The sequence below is a fragment of the Coregonus lavaretus genome, assembly GCF_964263955.1.
Source record: "Coregonus lavaretus genome assembly, contig: HAP1_SCAFFOLD_6114, whole genome shotgun sequence".
NCBI classification, from domain to species: domain Eukaryota; kingdom Metazoa; phylum Chordata; class Actinopteri; order Salmoniformes; family Salmonidae; genus Coregonus; species Coregonus lavaretus.
The window spans coordinates 17,685-35,000 of NW_028166799.1; the positions used below are offsets into that span (position 1 = coordinate 17,685).

General features: G+C 51.3%; 1 protein-coding gene across 1 annotated transcript; it reads left to right on the forward strand.

Annotated features, from left to right (window-relative positions):
• LOC311114294 (guanine nucleotide exchange protein smcr8a-like) lies at positions 1-16,440 on the forward strand (the record flags this gene model as incomplete). The annotated part of the gene is made up of 4 exons (XM_084189550.1): positions 1-756; positions 833-1,030; positions 13,348-13,598; positions 15,632-16,440. Coding segments are annotated over exons 1-4 (1,450 nt in total), but the record flags the coding sequence as incomplete, so codon positions are not given.
• Positions 16,441-17,316: the final 876 nt, after the last annotated feature.

The following is a 17,316-nucleotide window of genomic DNA, read 5'->3' on the forward strand; positions in this document are numbered from 1 at the left end:
TCTCTGCTCTCTCCGCCGTGCTGCGAGTACCCGGTAAAGTTGAATTCATTACTCCGTACGGAAGCGAAAAGAGGAACCGGGCCTACCGCGAGATGGACCAAAAGTTGACCGTGTGACTCGGCTTTCCTTCCCTCCCAACGGATCTGTTTCTCGCCGTTATTTAACGCTCCTGTCGTCGGTGACTTTGTGTTTGTTGACATGTTTTTGTCGCTGCGACAGGACAGCTGCTGTTGCCTTTAAGGCCACGACGTCGGTAAGTCAAATGTTTAGGACCGGACACCGACCTAAATACATTAATGAGAAGTGAAAGTTTACCATGTTTGTTTCGCTTTTAGTTGGAAGTGTATTATTTAAGTTTCAACTGCACGACAAGACTTTTTAAAACCAGTTACCCGGTCAGTGAGTGACCGTTAGCTCTCCGGTGCCGAAACTGACTCACGGGCGCAATAACATTAACGTTAACGGGGGACACGAGAAGGACTGGACAAGTGACCAACACACACACACCGTGTCTCTAGGATCAACACAGGACAACAGAGACCTGGGGGTTGGTTTTATGACGACATGATCGGTTCTCCTGATGTGCTGGCCTTCACCAGTGAAGAGGGGTTGGGGGGGTTCAGGGAGGGGGGGTACCCAGACCCCCAGGACCTCCCAGAGGAGTTCTCCCTCCCTCTCCTCCCCCCCTCCCACCCCTGGGCCTCCCCTGCCGCTTTCAACAGGGACTTCATACTGGTGGCAGAGTTCTCTGAACAGGTATGACCTGGAGGGGGGGGGGTGTTTTGTATGTACTGTACTGACCAGTGTTTTTATATTCTGTCCTCCTGTCCAGGTGGGTCCCCTCCCGGTCCGGACCATCCCTGATGACCCCAGAGTGATCGGTTCCTTCGACCTGAACCATTTCTCTCTGCGCATCATGTCTGTCGACTACCAAGCCGCTGGCCCTCAGCCACACCCCCAGGCAGCTAGCCCCTCCCCCCAGCCCTCTGGCTCCTCCCTCCAGCCCCTCCCCCACCTGGCCTTCTCAGAGGTAAGGTAGCCCGGCGTTTGGAGAAGCGTCCCCAGCAACCAGAGGGGTTTTGCCGGTTCGAATCCCAGCTCTGGTGTGGAGTGAGCCGGCAAAACGTAGTGTGGCTGGCGTCATCCTAGATACCATCAGCTGCTGTTGTGCCCTTGAGCAAAGCACCTAACCCTCTACAATTGCACCAGGGGTGCTGCACTGAGGCTGACCCATTTGCTTCCAGCCCCTCGTGTGTGTGTGTCTCCCGGGGGGGTTGGGTTGGGTTGGGTTGGGGTTATATATATAGACTGGTCTCAGTACTCTGTCAGTCAGTGTGTGTTGAGGGGTTGTCAGTATATATAGACTGGTCTCAGTACTCTGTCAGTCAGTGTGTGTTGAGGGTCAGTATATATAGACTGGTCTCAGTACTCTGTCAGTCAGTGTGTGTTGAGGGTCAGTATATATAGACTGGTCTCAGTACTCTGTCAGTCAGTGTGTGTTGAGGGGGTTGTCAGTATATATAGACTGGTCTCAGTACTCTGTCAGTCAGTGTGTGTTGAGGGGGTTGTCAGTATATATAGACTGGTCTCAGTACTCTGTCAGTCAGTGTGTGTTGAGGGGTTGTCAGTATATATAGACTGGTCTCAGTACTCTGTCAGTCAGTGTGTGTTGAGGGGGTTGTCAGTATATATAGACTGGTCTCAGTACTCTGCCAGTCAGTGTGTGTTGAGGGGTTGTCAGTATATATAGACTGGTCTCAGTACTCTGCCAGTCAGTGTGTGTTGAGGGTCAGTATATATAGACTGGTCTCAGTACTCTGTCAGTCAGTGTGTGTTGAGGGGTTGTCAGTATATATAGACTGGTCTCAGTACTCTGTCAGTCAGTGTGTGTTGAGGGGGTTGTCAGTATATATAGACTGGTCTCAGTACTCTGTCAGTCAGTGTGTGTTGAGGGGGTTGTCAGTATATATAGACTGGTCTCAGTACTCTGTCAGTCAGTGTGTGTTGAGGGGTTGTCAGTATATATAGACTGGTCTCAGTACTCTGTCAGTCAGTGTGTGTTGAGGGGTTGTCAGTATATATAGACTGGTCTCAGTACTCTGTCAGTCAGTGTGTGTTGAGGGGTCAGTATATATAGACTGGTCTCAGTACTCTGCCAGTCAGTGTGTGTTGAGGGTCAGTATATATAGACTGGTCTCAGTACTCTGTCAGTCAGTGTGTGTTGAGGGGGTTGTCAGTATATATAGACTGGTCTCAGTACTCTGCCAGTCAGTGTGTGTTGAGGGTCAGTATATATAGACTGGTCTCAGTACTCTGTCAGTCAGTGTGTGTTGAGGGGTTGTCAGTATATATAGACTGGTCTCAGTACTCTGCCAGTCAGTGTGTGTTGAGGGTCAGTATATATAGACTGGTCTCAGTACTCTGTCAGTCAGTGTGTGTTGAGGGTCAGTATATATAGACTGGTCTCAGTACTCTGTCAGTCAGTGTGTGTTGAGGGTCAGTATATATAGACTGGTCTCAGTACTCTGTCAGTCAGTGTGTGTTGAGGGTCAGTATATATAGACTGGTCTCAGTACTCTGTCAGTCAGTGTGTGTTGAGGGGGTTGTCAGTATATATAGACTGGTCTCAGTACTCTGTCAGTCAGTGTGTGTTGAGGGTCAGTATATATAGACTGGTCTCAGTACTCTGTCAGTCAGTGTGTGTTGAGGGTCAGTATATATAGACTGGTCTCAGTACTCTGCCAGTCAGTGTGTGTTGAGGGGTTGTCAGTATATATAGACTGGTCTCAGTACTCTGTCAGTCAGTGTGTGTTGAGGGGTTGTCAGTATATATAGACTGGTCTCAGTACTCTGTCAGTTAATGGACAATATGCTGTGAAAGGGACCGCCCCCCTCATTTTATAGGCTGAGGTTGTGGATCCCTCTTCTCTGGACCGCATGTGTGAGATTCTCCACCTTATTAAACCAGAGGAGCCTGTTCTCTGATCAGCTGAACAGTAGAGCAGAGACTGATCTGACCTTATTAAACCAGAGTAGCCTGTTCTCTGATCAGCTGAACAGTAGAGCAGAGACTGATCTGACCTTATTAAACCAGCACCGTTCACCAGAGGAGCCTGTTCTCTGATCAGCCGAACAGTAGAGCAGAGACTGATCTGACCTTATTAAACCAGAGGAGCCTGTTCTCTGATCAGCTGAACAGTAGAGCAGAGACTGATCTGACCTTATTAAACCAGCACCGTTCACCAGAGGAGCCTGTTCTCTGATCAGCCGAACAGTAGAGCAGAGACTGATCTGTCCTTATTAAACCAGCACCGTTCACCAGAGGAGCCTGTTCTCTGATCAGCCGAACAGTAGAGCAGAGACTGATCTGACCTTATTAAACCAGCACCGTTCACCAGAGGAGCCTGTTCTCTGATCAGCCGAACAGTAGAGCAGAGACTGATCTGACCTTATTAAACCAGAGGAGCCTGTTCTCTGATCAGCTGAACAGTAGAGCAGAGACTGATCTGACCTTATTAAACCAGAGGAGCCTGTTCTCTGATCAGCTGAACAGTAGAGCAGAGACTGATCTGACCTTATTAAACCAGCACCGTTCACCAGAGTAGCCTGTTCTCTGATCAGCTGAACAGTAGAGCAGAGACTGATCTGACCTTATTAAACCAGCACCGTTCACCAGAGGAGCCTGTTCTCTGATCAGCCGAACAGTAGAGCAGAGACTGATCTGTCCTTATTAAACCAGCACCGTTCACCAGAGGAGCCTGTTCTCTGATCAGCCGAACAGTAGAGCAGAGACTGATCTGACCTTATTAAACCAGCACCGTTCACCAGAGGAGCCTGTTCTCTGATCAGCCGAACAGTAGAGCAGAGACTGATCTGACCTTATTAAACCAGAGGAGCCTGTTCTCTGATCAGCTGAACAGTAGAGCAGAGACTGATCTGACCTTATTAAACCAGAGGAGCCTGTTCTCTGATCAGCTGAACAGTAGAGCAGAGACTGATCTGACCTTATTAAACCAGCACCGTTCACCAGAGGAGCCTGTTCTCTGATCAGCCGAACAGTAGAGCAGAGACTGATCTGACCTTATTAAACCAGAGTAGCCTGTTCTCTGATCAGCCGAACAGTAGAGCAGAGACTGATCTGACCTTATTAAACCAGAGTAGCCTGTTCTCTGATCAGCTGAACAGTAGAGCAGAGACTGATCTGACCTTATTAAACCAGCACCGTTCACCAGAGGAGCCTGTTCTCTGATCAGCCGAACAGTAGAGCAGAGACTGATCTGACCTTATTAAACCAGAGTAGCCTGTTCTCTGATCAGCCGAACAGTAGAGCAGAGACTGATCTGACCTTATTAAACCAGAGTAGCCTGTTCTCTGATCAGCCGAACAGTAGAGCAGAGACTGATCTGACCTTATTAAACCAGCACCGTTCACCAGAGGAGCCTGTTCTCTGATCAGCCGAACAGTAGAGCAGAGACTGATCTGTCCTTATTAAACCAGCACCGTTCACCAGAGTAGCCTGTTCTCTGATCAGCCGAACAGTAGAGCAGAGACTGATCTGACCTTATTAAACCAGCACCGTTCACCAGAGGAGCCTGTTCTCTGATCAGCCGAACAGTAGAGCAGAGACTGATCTGACCTTATTAAACCAGCACCGTTCACCAGAGGAGCCTGTTCTCTGATCAGCCGAACAGTAGAGCAGAGACTGATCTGACCTTATTAAACCAGCACCGTTCACCAGAGTAGCCTGTTCTCTGATCAGCCGAACAGTAGAGCAGAGACTGATCTGACCTTATTAAACCAGCACCGTTCACCAGAGGAGCCTGTTCTCTGATCAGCCGAACAGTAGAGCAGAGACTGATCTGACCTTATTAAACCAGCACCGTTCACCAGAGGAGCCTGTTCTCTGATCAGCCGAACAGTAGAGCAGAGACTGATCTGACCTTATTAAACCAGCACCGTTCACCAGAGTAGCCTGTTCTCTGATCAGCTGAACAGTAGAGCAGAGACTGATCTGACCTTATTAAACCAGAGTAGCCTGTTCTCTGATCAGCCGAACAGTAGAGCAGAGACTGATCTGACCTTATTAAACCAGCACCGTTCACCAGAGTAGCCTGTTCTCTGATCAGCTGAACAGTAGAGCAGAGACTGATCTGACCTTATTAAACCAGCACCGTTCACCAGAGTAGCCTGTTCTCTGATCAGCTGAACAGTAGAGCAGAGACTGATCTGACCTTATTAAACCAGAGGAGCCTGTTCTCTGATCAGCTGAACAGTAGAGCAGAGACTGATCTGACCTTATTAAACCAGAGTAGCCTGTTCTCTGATCAGCCGAACAGTAGAGCAGAGACTGATCTGACCTTATTAAACCAGCACCGTTCACCAGAGTAGCCTGTTCTCTGATCAGCCGAACAGTAGAGCAGAGACTGATCTTATTAAACCAGCACCGTTCACCAGAGTAGCCTGTTCTCTGATCAGCCGAACAGTAGAGCAGAGACTGATCTGACCTTATTAAACCAGCACCGTTCACCAGAGGAGCCTGTTCTCTGATCAGCCGAACAGTAGAGCAGAGACTGATCTGACCTTATTAAACCAGCACCGTTCACCAGAGGAGCCTGTTCTCTGATCAGCTGAACAGTAGAGCAGAGACTGATCTGACCTTATTAAACCAGCACCGTTCACCAGAGGAGCCTGTTCTCTGATCAGCTGAACAGTAGAGCAGAGACTGATCTGACCTTATTAAACCAGAGGAGCCTGTTCTCTGATCAGCCGAACAGTAGAGCAGAGACTGATCTGACCTTATTAAACCAGCACCGTTCACCAGAGTAGCCTGTTCTCTGATCAGCTGAACAGTAGAGCAGAGACTGATCTGACCTTATTAAACCAGCACCGTTCACCAGAGGAGCCTGTTCTCTGATCAGCTGAACAGTAGAGCAGAGACTGATCTGACCTTATTAAACCAGAGGAGCCTGTTCTCTGATCAGCCGAACAGTAGAGCAGAGACTGATCTGACCTTATTAAACCAGCACCGTTCACCAGAGTAGCCTGTTCTCTGATCAGCTGAACAGTAGAGCAGAGACTGATCTGACCTTATTAAACCAGAGTAGCCTGTTCTCTGATCAGCTGAACAGTAGAGCAGAGACTGATCTGACCTTATTAAACCAGAGTAGCCTGTTCTCTGATCAGCTGAACAGTAGAGCAGAGACTGATCTGACCTTATTAAACCAGCACCGTTCACCAGAGGAGCCTGTTCTCTGATCAGCCGAACAGTAGAGCAGAGACTGATCTGACCTTATTAAACCAGCGCCGTTCACCAGAGTAGCCTGTTCTCTGATCAGCCGAACAGTAGAGCAGAGACTGATCTGACCTTATTAAACCAGCACCGTTCACCAGAGTAGCCTGTTCTCTGATCAGCCGAACAGTAGAGCAGAGACTGATCTGACCTTATTAAACCAGCACCGTTCACCAGAGGAGCCTGTTCTCTGATCAGCCGAACAGTAGAGCAGAGACTGATCTGACCTTATTAAACCAGCACCGTTCACCAGAGGAGCCTGTTCTCTGATCAGCCGAACAGTAGAGCAGAGACTGATCTGACCTTATTAAACCAGCACCGTTCACCAGAGGAGCCTGTTCTCTGATCAGCCGAACAGTAGAGCAGAGACTGATCTGACCTTATTAAACCAGCACCGTTCACCAGAGTAGCCTGTTCTCTGATCAGCCGAACAGTAGAGCAGAGACTGATCTGACCTTATTAAACCAGCACCGTTCACCAGAGTAGCCTGTTCTCTGATCAGCCGAACAGTAGAGCAGAGACTGATCTGACCTTATTAAACCAGCACCGTTCACCAGAGTAGCCTGTTCTCTGATCAGCTGAACAGTAGAGCAGAGACTGATCTGACCTTATTAAACCAGCACCGTTCACCAGAGGAGCCTGTTCTCTGATCAGCTGAACAGTAGAGCAGAGACTGATCTGACCTTATTAAACCAGCACCGTTCACCAGAGGAGCCTGTTCTCTGATCAGCTGAACAGTAGAGCAGAGACTGATCTGACCTTATTAAACCAGCACCGTTCACCAGAGGAGCCTGTTCTCTGATCAGCTGAACAGTAGAGCAGAGACTGATCTGACCTTATTAAACCAGAGGAGCCTGTTCTCTGATCAGCTGAACAGTAGAGCAGAGACTGATCTGACCTTATTAAACCAGCACCGTTCACCAGAGGAGCCTGTTCTCTGATCAGCTGAACAGTAGAGCAGAGACTGATCTGACCTTATTAAACCAGAGTAGCCTGTTCTCTGATCAGCTGAACAGTAGAGCAGAGACTGATCTGACCTTATTAAACCAGCACCGTTCACCAGAGGAGCCTGTTCTCTGATCAGCCGAACAGTAGAGCAGAGACTGATCTGACCTTATTAAACCAGCACCGTTCACCAGAGGAGCCTGTTCTCTGATCAGCTGAACAGTAGAGCAGAGACCGATCTGACCTTATTAAACCAGAGTAGCCTGTTCTCTGATCAGCTGAACAGTAGAGCAGAGACTGATCTGACCTTATTAAACCAGAGTAGCCTGTTCTCTGATCAGCCGAACAGTAGAGCAGAGACTGATCTGACCTTATTAAACCAGCACCGTTCACCAGAGGAGCCTGTTCTCTGATCAGCCGAACAGTAGAGCAGAGACTGATCTGACCTTATTAAACCAGCACCGTTCACCAGAGGAGCCTGTTCTCTGATCAGCTGAACAGTAGAGCAGAGACTGATCTGACCTTATTAAACCAGAGTAGCCTGTTCTCTGATCAGCTGAACAGTAGAGCAGAGACTGATCTGACCTTATTAAACCAGAGGAGCCTGTTCTCTGATCAGCTGAACAGTAGAGCAGAGACTGATCTGACCTTATTAAACCAGAGGAGCCTGTTCTCTGATCAGCTGAACAGTAGAGCAGAGACTGATCTGACCTTATTAAACCAGAGGAGCCTGTTCTCTGATCAGCCGAACAGTAGAGCAGAGACTGATCTGACCTTATTAAACCAGCGCCGTTCACCAGAGTAGCCTGTTCTCTGATCAGCTGAACAGTAGAGCAGAGACTGATCTGACCTTATTAAACCAGAGGAGCCTGTTCTCTGATCAGCTGAACAGTAGAGCAGAGACTGATCTGACCTTATTAAACCAGCACCGTTCACCAGAGTAGCCTGTTCTCTGATCAGCCGAACAGTAGAGCAGAGACTGATCTGACCTTATTAAACCAGAGTAGCCTGTTCTCTGATCAGCTGAACAGTAGAGCAGAGACTGATCCGACCTTATTAAACCAGCACCGTTCACCAGAGGAGCCTGTTCTCTGATCAGCCGAACAGTAGAGCAGAGACTGATCTGACCTTATTAAACCAGAGTAGCCTGTTCTCTGATCAGCTGAACAGTAGAGCAGAGACTGATCTGACCTTATTAAACCAGCACCGTTCACCAGAGTAGCCTGTTCTCTGATCAGCTGAACAGTAGAGCAGAGACTGATCTGACCTTATTAAACCAGAGGAGCCTGTTCTCTGATCAGCTGAACAGTAGAGCAGAGACTGATCTGACCTTATTAAACCAGAGTAGCCTGTTCTCTGATCAGCCGAACAGTAGAGCAGAGACTGATCTGACCTTATTAAACCAGCACCGTTCACCAGAGGAGCCTGTTCTCTGATCAGCCGAACAGTAGAGCAGAGACTGATCTGACCTTATTAAACCAGAGTAGCCTGTTCTCTGATCAGCCGAACAGTAGAGCAGAGACTGATCTGACCTTATTAAACCAGCACCGTTCACCAGAGGAGCCTGTTCTCTGATCAGCCGAACAGTAGAGCAGAGACTGATCTGACCTTATTAAACCAGAGTAGCCTGTTCTCTGATCAGCCGAACAGTAGAGCAGAGACTGATCTGACCTTATTAAACCAGAGTAGCCTGTTCTCTGATCAGCTGAACAGTAGAGCAGAGACTGATCTGACCTTATTAAACCAGCACCGTTCACCAGAGGAGCCTGTTCTCTGATCAGCCGAACAGTAGAGCAGAGACTGATCTGACCTTATTAAACCAGAGGAGCCTGTTCTCTGATCAGCCGAACAGTAGAGCAGAGACTGATCTGACCTTATTAAACCAGCACCGTTCACCAGAGGAGCCTGTTCTCTGATCAGCTGAACAGTAGAGCAGAGACCGATCTGACCTTATTAAACCAGCGCCGTTCACCAGAGGAGCCTGTTCTCTGATCAGCCGAACAGTAGAGCAGAGACTGATCTGACCTTATTAAACCAGAGGAGCCTGTTCTCTGATCAGCCGAACAGTAGAGCAGAGACTGATCTGACCTTATTAAACCAGCACCGTTCACCAGAGGAGCCTGTTCTCTGATCAGCCGAACAGTAGAGCAGAGACTGATCTGACCTTATTAAACCAGCACCGTTCACCAGAGGAGCCTGTTCTCTGATCAGCTGAACAGTAGAGCAGAGACTGATCTGACCTTATTAAACCAGAGGAGCCTGTTCTCTGATCAGCCGAACAGTAGAGCAGAGACTGATCTGACCTTATTAAACCAGCACCGTTCACCAGAGGAGCCTGTTCTCTGATCAGCCGAACAGTAGAGCAGAGACTGATCTGACCTTATTAAACCAGCACCGTTCACCAGAGGAGCCTGTTCTCTGATCAGCTGAACAGTAGAGCAGAGACTGATCTGACCTTATTAAACCAGCACCGTTCACCAGAGTAGCCTGTTCTCTGATCAGCCGAACAGTAGAGCAGAGACTGATCTGACCTTATTAAACCAGAGGAGCCTGTTCTCTGATCAGCCGAACAGTAGAGCAGAGACTGATCTGACCTTATTAAACCAGCACCGTTCACCAGAGGAGCCTGTTCTCTGATCAGCTGAACAGTAGAGCAGAGACTGATCTGACCTTATTAAACCAGCACCGTTCACCAGAGGAGCCTGTTCTCTGATCAGCTGAACAGTAGAGCAGAGACTGATCTAACCTTATTAAACCAGCACCGTTCACCAGAGTAGCCTGTTCTCTGATCAGCTGAACAGTAGAGCAGAGACTGATCTGACCTTATTAAACCAGCACCGTTCACCAGAGGAGCCTGTTCTCTGATCAGCCGAACAGTAGAGCAGAGACTGATCTGACCTTATTAAACCAGAGGAGCCTGTTCTCTGATCAGCTGAACAGTAGAGCAGAGACTGATCTGACCTTATTAAACCAGCACCGTTCACCAGAGTAGCCTGTTCTCTGATCAGCTGAACAGTAGAGCAGAGACTGATCTGACCTTATTAAACCAGAGTAGCCTGTTCTCTGATCAGCCGAACAGTAGAGCAGAGACTGATCTGACCTTATTAAACCAGCACCGTTCACCAGAGTAGCCTGTTCTCTGATCAGCCGAACAGTAGAGCAGAGACTGATCTGACCTTATTAAACCAGCACCGTTCACCAGAGGAGCCTGTTCTCTGATCAGCTGAACAGTAGAGCAGAGACTGATCTGATCTTATTAAACCAGCACCGTTCACCAGAGGAGCCTGTTCTCTGATCAGCTGAACAGTAGAGCAGAGACTGATCTGACCTTATTAAACCAGAGTAGCCTGTTCTCTGATCAGCCGAACAGTAGAGCAGAGACTGATCTGACCTTATTAAACCAGCGCCGTTCACCAGAGTAGCCTGTTCTCTGATCAGCTGAACAGTAGAGCAGAGACTGATCTGACCTTATTAAACCAGCACCGTTCACCAGAGTAGCCTGTTCTCTGATCAGCTGAACAGTAGAGCAGAGACTGATCTGACCTTATTAAACCAGCACCGTTCATGTATTAAAAATAAATAACAGAAATACGTGATTTACATAATTATTCAGACCCTTTGCTATTAGACTCAAACTTGAGCTCAGGTCCATCCTGTTTCCATTGATCATCCTTGAGATGTTTCTACAACTTGATTGGAGTCCACCTGTAGTAAATTCCATTGATTGGACATGATTTGGAAAGGCACACACCTGTCTATATAAGGTCCCACAGTTGACAGTGCAGGTCAGAGCAAAAACCAAGCCATGAGGTCGAAGGAATTGTCCGTAGAGCTCCGAGACAGGATTGTGTCGAGGCACAATTGAAGGTCCCCAAGAACACAGTGGCCTCCATCATTCTTAAATGGAAGAAGTTTGGAACCACCAAGACTCTTCATAGAGCTGGCCGCCCGGCCAAACTGAGCAATCGGGGGAGAAGGGCCTTGGACAGGGAGGTGACCAAGAACCCGATGGTCACTCTGACAGAGCTCCAGTTCCTCTGTGAAGATGGGAGAACCTTCCAGAAGGACAACCATCTCTGCAGCACTCCACAAATCAGGCCTTTACGGTAGAGTGGCCAGACGGAAGCCACACCTCAGTAAAAGGCACATGACAGCTCGCTTGGAGTTTGCCAAAAGCCACCTAAAGGACTCTCAGACCATGAGAAACAAGATTCTCTGGTCTGATGAAACCAAGATTGAACATTTTGGCCTGAATGCCAAGCGTCACGTCTGGAGGAAACCTGGCACCATCCCTACGGTGAAGCATGGTGGTGGCAGCATCATGCTGTGGGGATGTTTTTCAGCGGCAGGGACTGGGAGACTAGTCAGGATCGAGGGAAAGATGAATGGAGCAAAGTACAGAGAGATCCTTGATGAAAATCTGCTCCAGAGTGCTCAGGACCTCAGACTGGATCGAAGGTTCACCTTCCAACAGGACAACGACCCTAAGCACACAGCCAAGACAACGCAGGAGTGGCTTCGGGACAAGTCTCTGAATGTCCTTGGGTGGCCCAGACTTGAACCCAATCGAACATCTCTGGAGAGACCTGAAAATAGCTGTGCATCGACGCTCCCCATCCGATCTGACCGAGCTTGAGAGGATCTGCAGAGAAGAATAGGAGAAACTCCCCAAATACAGGTGTGCCAAGCTTGTAGCGTCATACCCAAGAAGACTCAAGGCTGTAATCGCTGCCAAAGGTGCTTCAACAAAGTACTGTGTAAAGTGTCTGAATACTTATGTAAATGTCAAATTTCAGTTTTATTTTTAATAAATGTGCTAAAATGACTAAAAACCAGTTTTTGCTTTGTCATTATGGGGCGCCAAAAAAAAAAAACAATTTAATCCATTTTAGAATAAGGCTGTAACGTAACAATGTGGAAAAAGTCAAGGGGTCTGAATACTTTATGAATGCACTGTATCTTAAATGACTGAGTTTCCATGAATGGGTGTATATAATATTGAAGCCCATTGAAAACAGGGACTGGATACGGCAGTAAAGCGGAGCGGATCATCACTTTCACATCCTATAAAGTCTGAAAACAGGGACTGGATACGGCAGTAAAGCGGAGCGGATCATCACTTTCACATCCTATAGTCTCCTTCCTCCTCTAGGTCTCCAGGGGGGTGCTGGGTGACTGAGGAGGAGGAGGAGGAGGTTCTCCTTCCTCCAGGGGGGTGCTGGGTGACTGAGGAGGAGGAGGAGGAGGTTCTCCTTCCTCCAGGGTGGTGCTGGGTGACGGAGGAGGAGGAGGTTCTCCTTCCTCCAGGGTGGTGCTGGGTGACTGAGGAGGAGGAGGAGGAGGTTCTCCTTCCTCCAGGGTGGTGCTGGGTGACTGAGGAGGAGGAGGTGGTTCTCCTTCCTCCAGGGTGGCGCTGATGACTGAGGAGGAGGAGGAGGTGGTTCTCCTTCCTCCAGGGTGGTGCTGGGTGACTGAGGAGGAGGAGGAGGTGGTTCTCCTTCCTCCAGGGTGGCGCTGGGTGACTGAGGAGGAGGTTGTTCTCCTTCCTCCAGGGTGGTGCTGGGTGACTGAGGAGGAGGAGGAGGTTGTTCTCCTTCCTCCAGGGTGGCGCTGGGTGACTGAGGAGGAGGTTGTTCTCCTTCCTCCAGGGTGGCGCTGGGTGACTGAGGAGGAGGAGGTTCTCCTTCCTCCAGGGTGGCGCTGGGTGACTGAGGAGGTTGTTCTCCTTCCTCCAGTGTGGCGCTGGGTGACTGAGGAGGAGGAGGTTCTCCTTCCTCCAGGGTGGCGCTGGGTGACTGAGGAGGTTGTTCTCCTTCCTCCAGGGTGGCGCTGGGTGACTCTGAGGAGGAGGTGGTTGTTGTCCTTCCTCCAGGGTGACGCTGGGTGACTCTGAGGAGGAGGTGGTTGTTGTCCTTCCTCCAGGGTGGTGCTGGGTGACTGAGGAGGAGGTTGTTCTCCTTCCTCCAGGGTGGTGCTGGGTGACTGAGGAGGAGGAGGAGGTTCTCCTTCCTCCAGGGTGGTGCTGGGTGACTGAGGAGGAGGAGGTGGTTGGTCTCCTTCCTCCAGGGTGGTGCTGGGTGACTCTGAGGATGTGGTTGTTCTCCTTCCTCCAGGACTCTCGTGTGGTTCTGGGAGACTCTAAGGAGGGGGCGTTCGCCTACGTCCACCACCTGACGCTGTACGACCTGGAGGCTCGCGGCTTCGTCCGCCCGTTCTGCATGGCCTACGTCTCTGCTGACGAGAGGAAGATCATGCTGCAGTTCCAGGAGATGTCGCTCCGCTTCTCCCGCGCCTCCGAGAGCCTGAAGACCGGAAACCGCCGGGCCTTCGCCCGCGAGCTGCAGAGGAAGCTACGAGACCTGGAGTAAGAGGAGAGAGACCAACACACGTTCACACACTGACACACGCACTGACACGCGCACTGACACACGCACTGACACACGCACCGACACACGCACCGACACACGCACCGACACACGCACCGACACACGCACCGACACACGCACCGACACACGCACCGACACACGCACTGACACACGTTCACGCACTGACACACGCACTGACACACGCACTGACACACGCACTGACACACGCATTGACACACGCACTGACACACGCACTGACACACGCACTGACACACGCACTGACACACGTTCACGCACTGACACACGCACTGACACACGCACTGACACATGCACTGACACACGCACTGACACACACACTGACACACGCACTGACACACGCACTGACACACGCACTGACACACGTTCACGCACTGACACACGCACTGACACACGCACTGACACACGCACTGACACACGCACTGACACACGCACTGACACACGTTCACGCACTGACACACGCACTGACACGCGCACTGACACGCGCACTGACACGCGCACTGACACGCGCACTGACACGCGCACTGACACGCGCACTGACACGCGCACTGGCACACGCACTGACACACGCACTGACACGCGCACTGACACACGTTCACGCACTGACACACGCACTGACACACGCACTGACACACGTTCACGCACTGACACACGCACTGACACACGCACTGACACACGCACTGACACACGTTCACGCACTGACACACGCACTGACACACGCACTGACACACGTTCACGCACTGACACACGCACTGACACACGCACTGACACGCGCACCGACACGCGCACCGACACGCGCACCGACACGCGCACCGACACGCGCACCGACACGCGCACCGACACGCGCACCGACACGCGCACCGACACGCGCACCGACACGCGCACCGACACGCGCACCGACACACGCACTGACACACAGTTTGGCTTCTCCCGCGCCTCCGAGAGCCTGAAGACGGGAAACCGCCGGGCCTTCGCCCGCGAGCTGCAGAGGAAGCTACGAGACCTGGAGTAAGAGGAGAGAGACCAACACACGTTCACGCACTGACACACGCACTGACACGCGCACTGACACGCGCACTGACACGCGCACTGACACGCGCACTGACACACGCACTGACACACGCACTGACACGCGCACTGACACGCGCACTGACACACGTTCACGCACTGACACACGCACTGACACACGCACTGACACACGTTCACGCACTGACACACGCACTGACACACGCACTGACACACGCACTGACACACGTTCACGCACTGACACACGCACTGACACACGCACTGACACACGTTCACGCACTGACACACGCACTGACACACGCACTGACACGCGCACTGACACGCGCACCGACACGCGCACCGACACGCGCACCGACACGCGCACCGACACGCGCACCGACACGCGCACCGACACACGCACCGACACACAGTTTGGCTTCTCCCGCGCCTCCGAGAGCCTGAAGACGGGAAACCGCCGGGCCTTCGCCCGCGAGCTGCAGAGGAAGCTACGAGACCTGGAGTAAGAGGAGAGAGACCAACACACGTTCACGCACTGACACACGCACTGACACACGCACTGACACACGCACTGACACACGCACTGGCACACGCACTGACACACGCACTGACACACGCACTGGCACACGCACTGACACACGCACTGACACACGCACTGACACACGCACTGGCACACGCACTGACACACGCACCGACACACGCACCGACACACGCACCGACACACGCACTGACACACGCACTGGCACACGCACTGACACACGCACTGACACACGCACCGACACACGCACCGACACACGCACCGACACACGCACCGACACACGCACCGACACACGCACCGACACACGCACCGACACACGCACCGACACGCGCACTGACACGCGCACTGACACGCGCACTGACACGCGCACTGACACACGCACTGACACCACAGTTTGGTTGTGTGAGCGTTTTTAAATCCTTCTCTCTGTGACAGGTACACACGATCCATCCTTCAGGCAGCGCTACAAAGGACATCCAATGAGAGTGCAGAGATCAGCGAGGAGACGGAGCTGCAGAACACAACCAATGAACTTGCGAGCGTGGATCGTTCCATTCTGGACCACAGGTCCCTCCTCCACCAGGTCACGTCCTATCCCAACAGGAAGTTAAAAGACCCTGGCTTTCTGCCCTACGACCCCTCCCTGATCCCCGAGCCCATCCCCCTGACCCCTGATCCCCCTTCCCCCTCATACACCCCCCAGCTGGTCTCCGGGGCGTCGCTAGGGGGTGGGGGCTGGTCGGCGAGGCGGTTCGACCGCCGTCTGAAGCCATTGGAGGAGCTGAGTGACTGCTACTTCCTGTCTCTGACTCTAGAACAGTTGGGCAACACAGAACGCCGTCTCCGTGGAGACCAGAGCGTTCTACACAACCGCCGCGTCACAAACACGCTCTCCAGGACGCTTTCACACACACACTTCCTGTTCCAGCTCTGGGACCAGGAGGAGGAGGAGGAGCTGGAGGAGGAGGGGGTGGGGCTAGAGGGAGGAAGTGGCGTGATGTCACATCCCGTGGAGAGGGCAGGGGCGGGACCGCCGTGCCTGGAGTCGTTCTTCTCCTGCGTGGAGGAGGTGTCAATCAAACTGGAGACGGGAAGTGGAGGGGCGGGGCCGACGCGTGATCCTGAGGGAGAAGAGGAAACCATGGAGACGAGACCAGACAGCGTGAGCAGCGGAGAGAGCATTGAGGTTCTGGGGACGGAACGCTCCTATAGAACACAGGGTCTAACCCACATGGAACACAGTGGTAGGTACAGCGCATTCAGAAAGGATTCAGACCCCTTGACTTTTTCCACATTTTGTTACGTTACAGCCTTATTCTAAAATGGATTAAATTGTTTTTCCCCCCTCATCAATCTACACACAATACCCCATAATGACATAACAAAAACAGGTTTTTAGAAATGTTTGCTAATTTATTAAAAATAAACTGAAATATCACATTTACACAAGTATTCAGACCCTTTACTCGGTACTTTGTTGAAGCACCTTTTGGCAGCGATTGCAGCCTTGAGTCTTCTTGGGTATGACGCTACAAGCTTGGCACACCTGTATTTGGGGAGTTTCTCCCATTCTTCTCTGCAGATCCTCTCAAGCTCTGTCAGGTTGGATGGGGAGCATCGCTGCACAGCTATTTTCAGGTCTCTCCAGAGATGTTAGATTGGGTTCAAGTCCAGGCTCTGGCTGGGCCACTCAAGGACATTCAGAGACTTGTCCCGAAGCCACTCCTGCGTTGTCTTGGCTGTGTGCTTAGGATTGTTGTCCTGTTGGAAGGTGAACCTTCGCCCCAATCTGAGGTCCTGAGCGCCTGATTGGTGGAGAGCTGCAGAGATGGTTGTCCTTCTGGAAGGTTCTCCCATCTCCACAAAGGAACTCTGGAGCTATGTCAGAGTGACCATCGGGTTCTTGGTCACCTCCCTGACCAAGGCCCTTCTCCCCCGATTGCTCAGTTTGGCCGGGCGGCCTGCTCTAGGAAGAGTCTTGGTGGTTCCAAACTTCTTCCATTTAAGAATGATGGAGGCCACTGTGTTCTTGGGGACCTTCAATGCTGCAGAAATTTTTTTGTACCCTTCCCCAGATCTGTGCCTCGACACAATCCTGTCTCGGAGCTCTACGGACAATT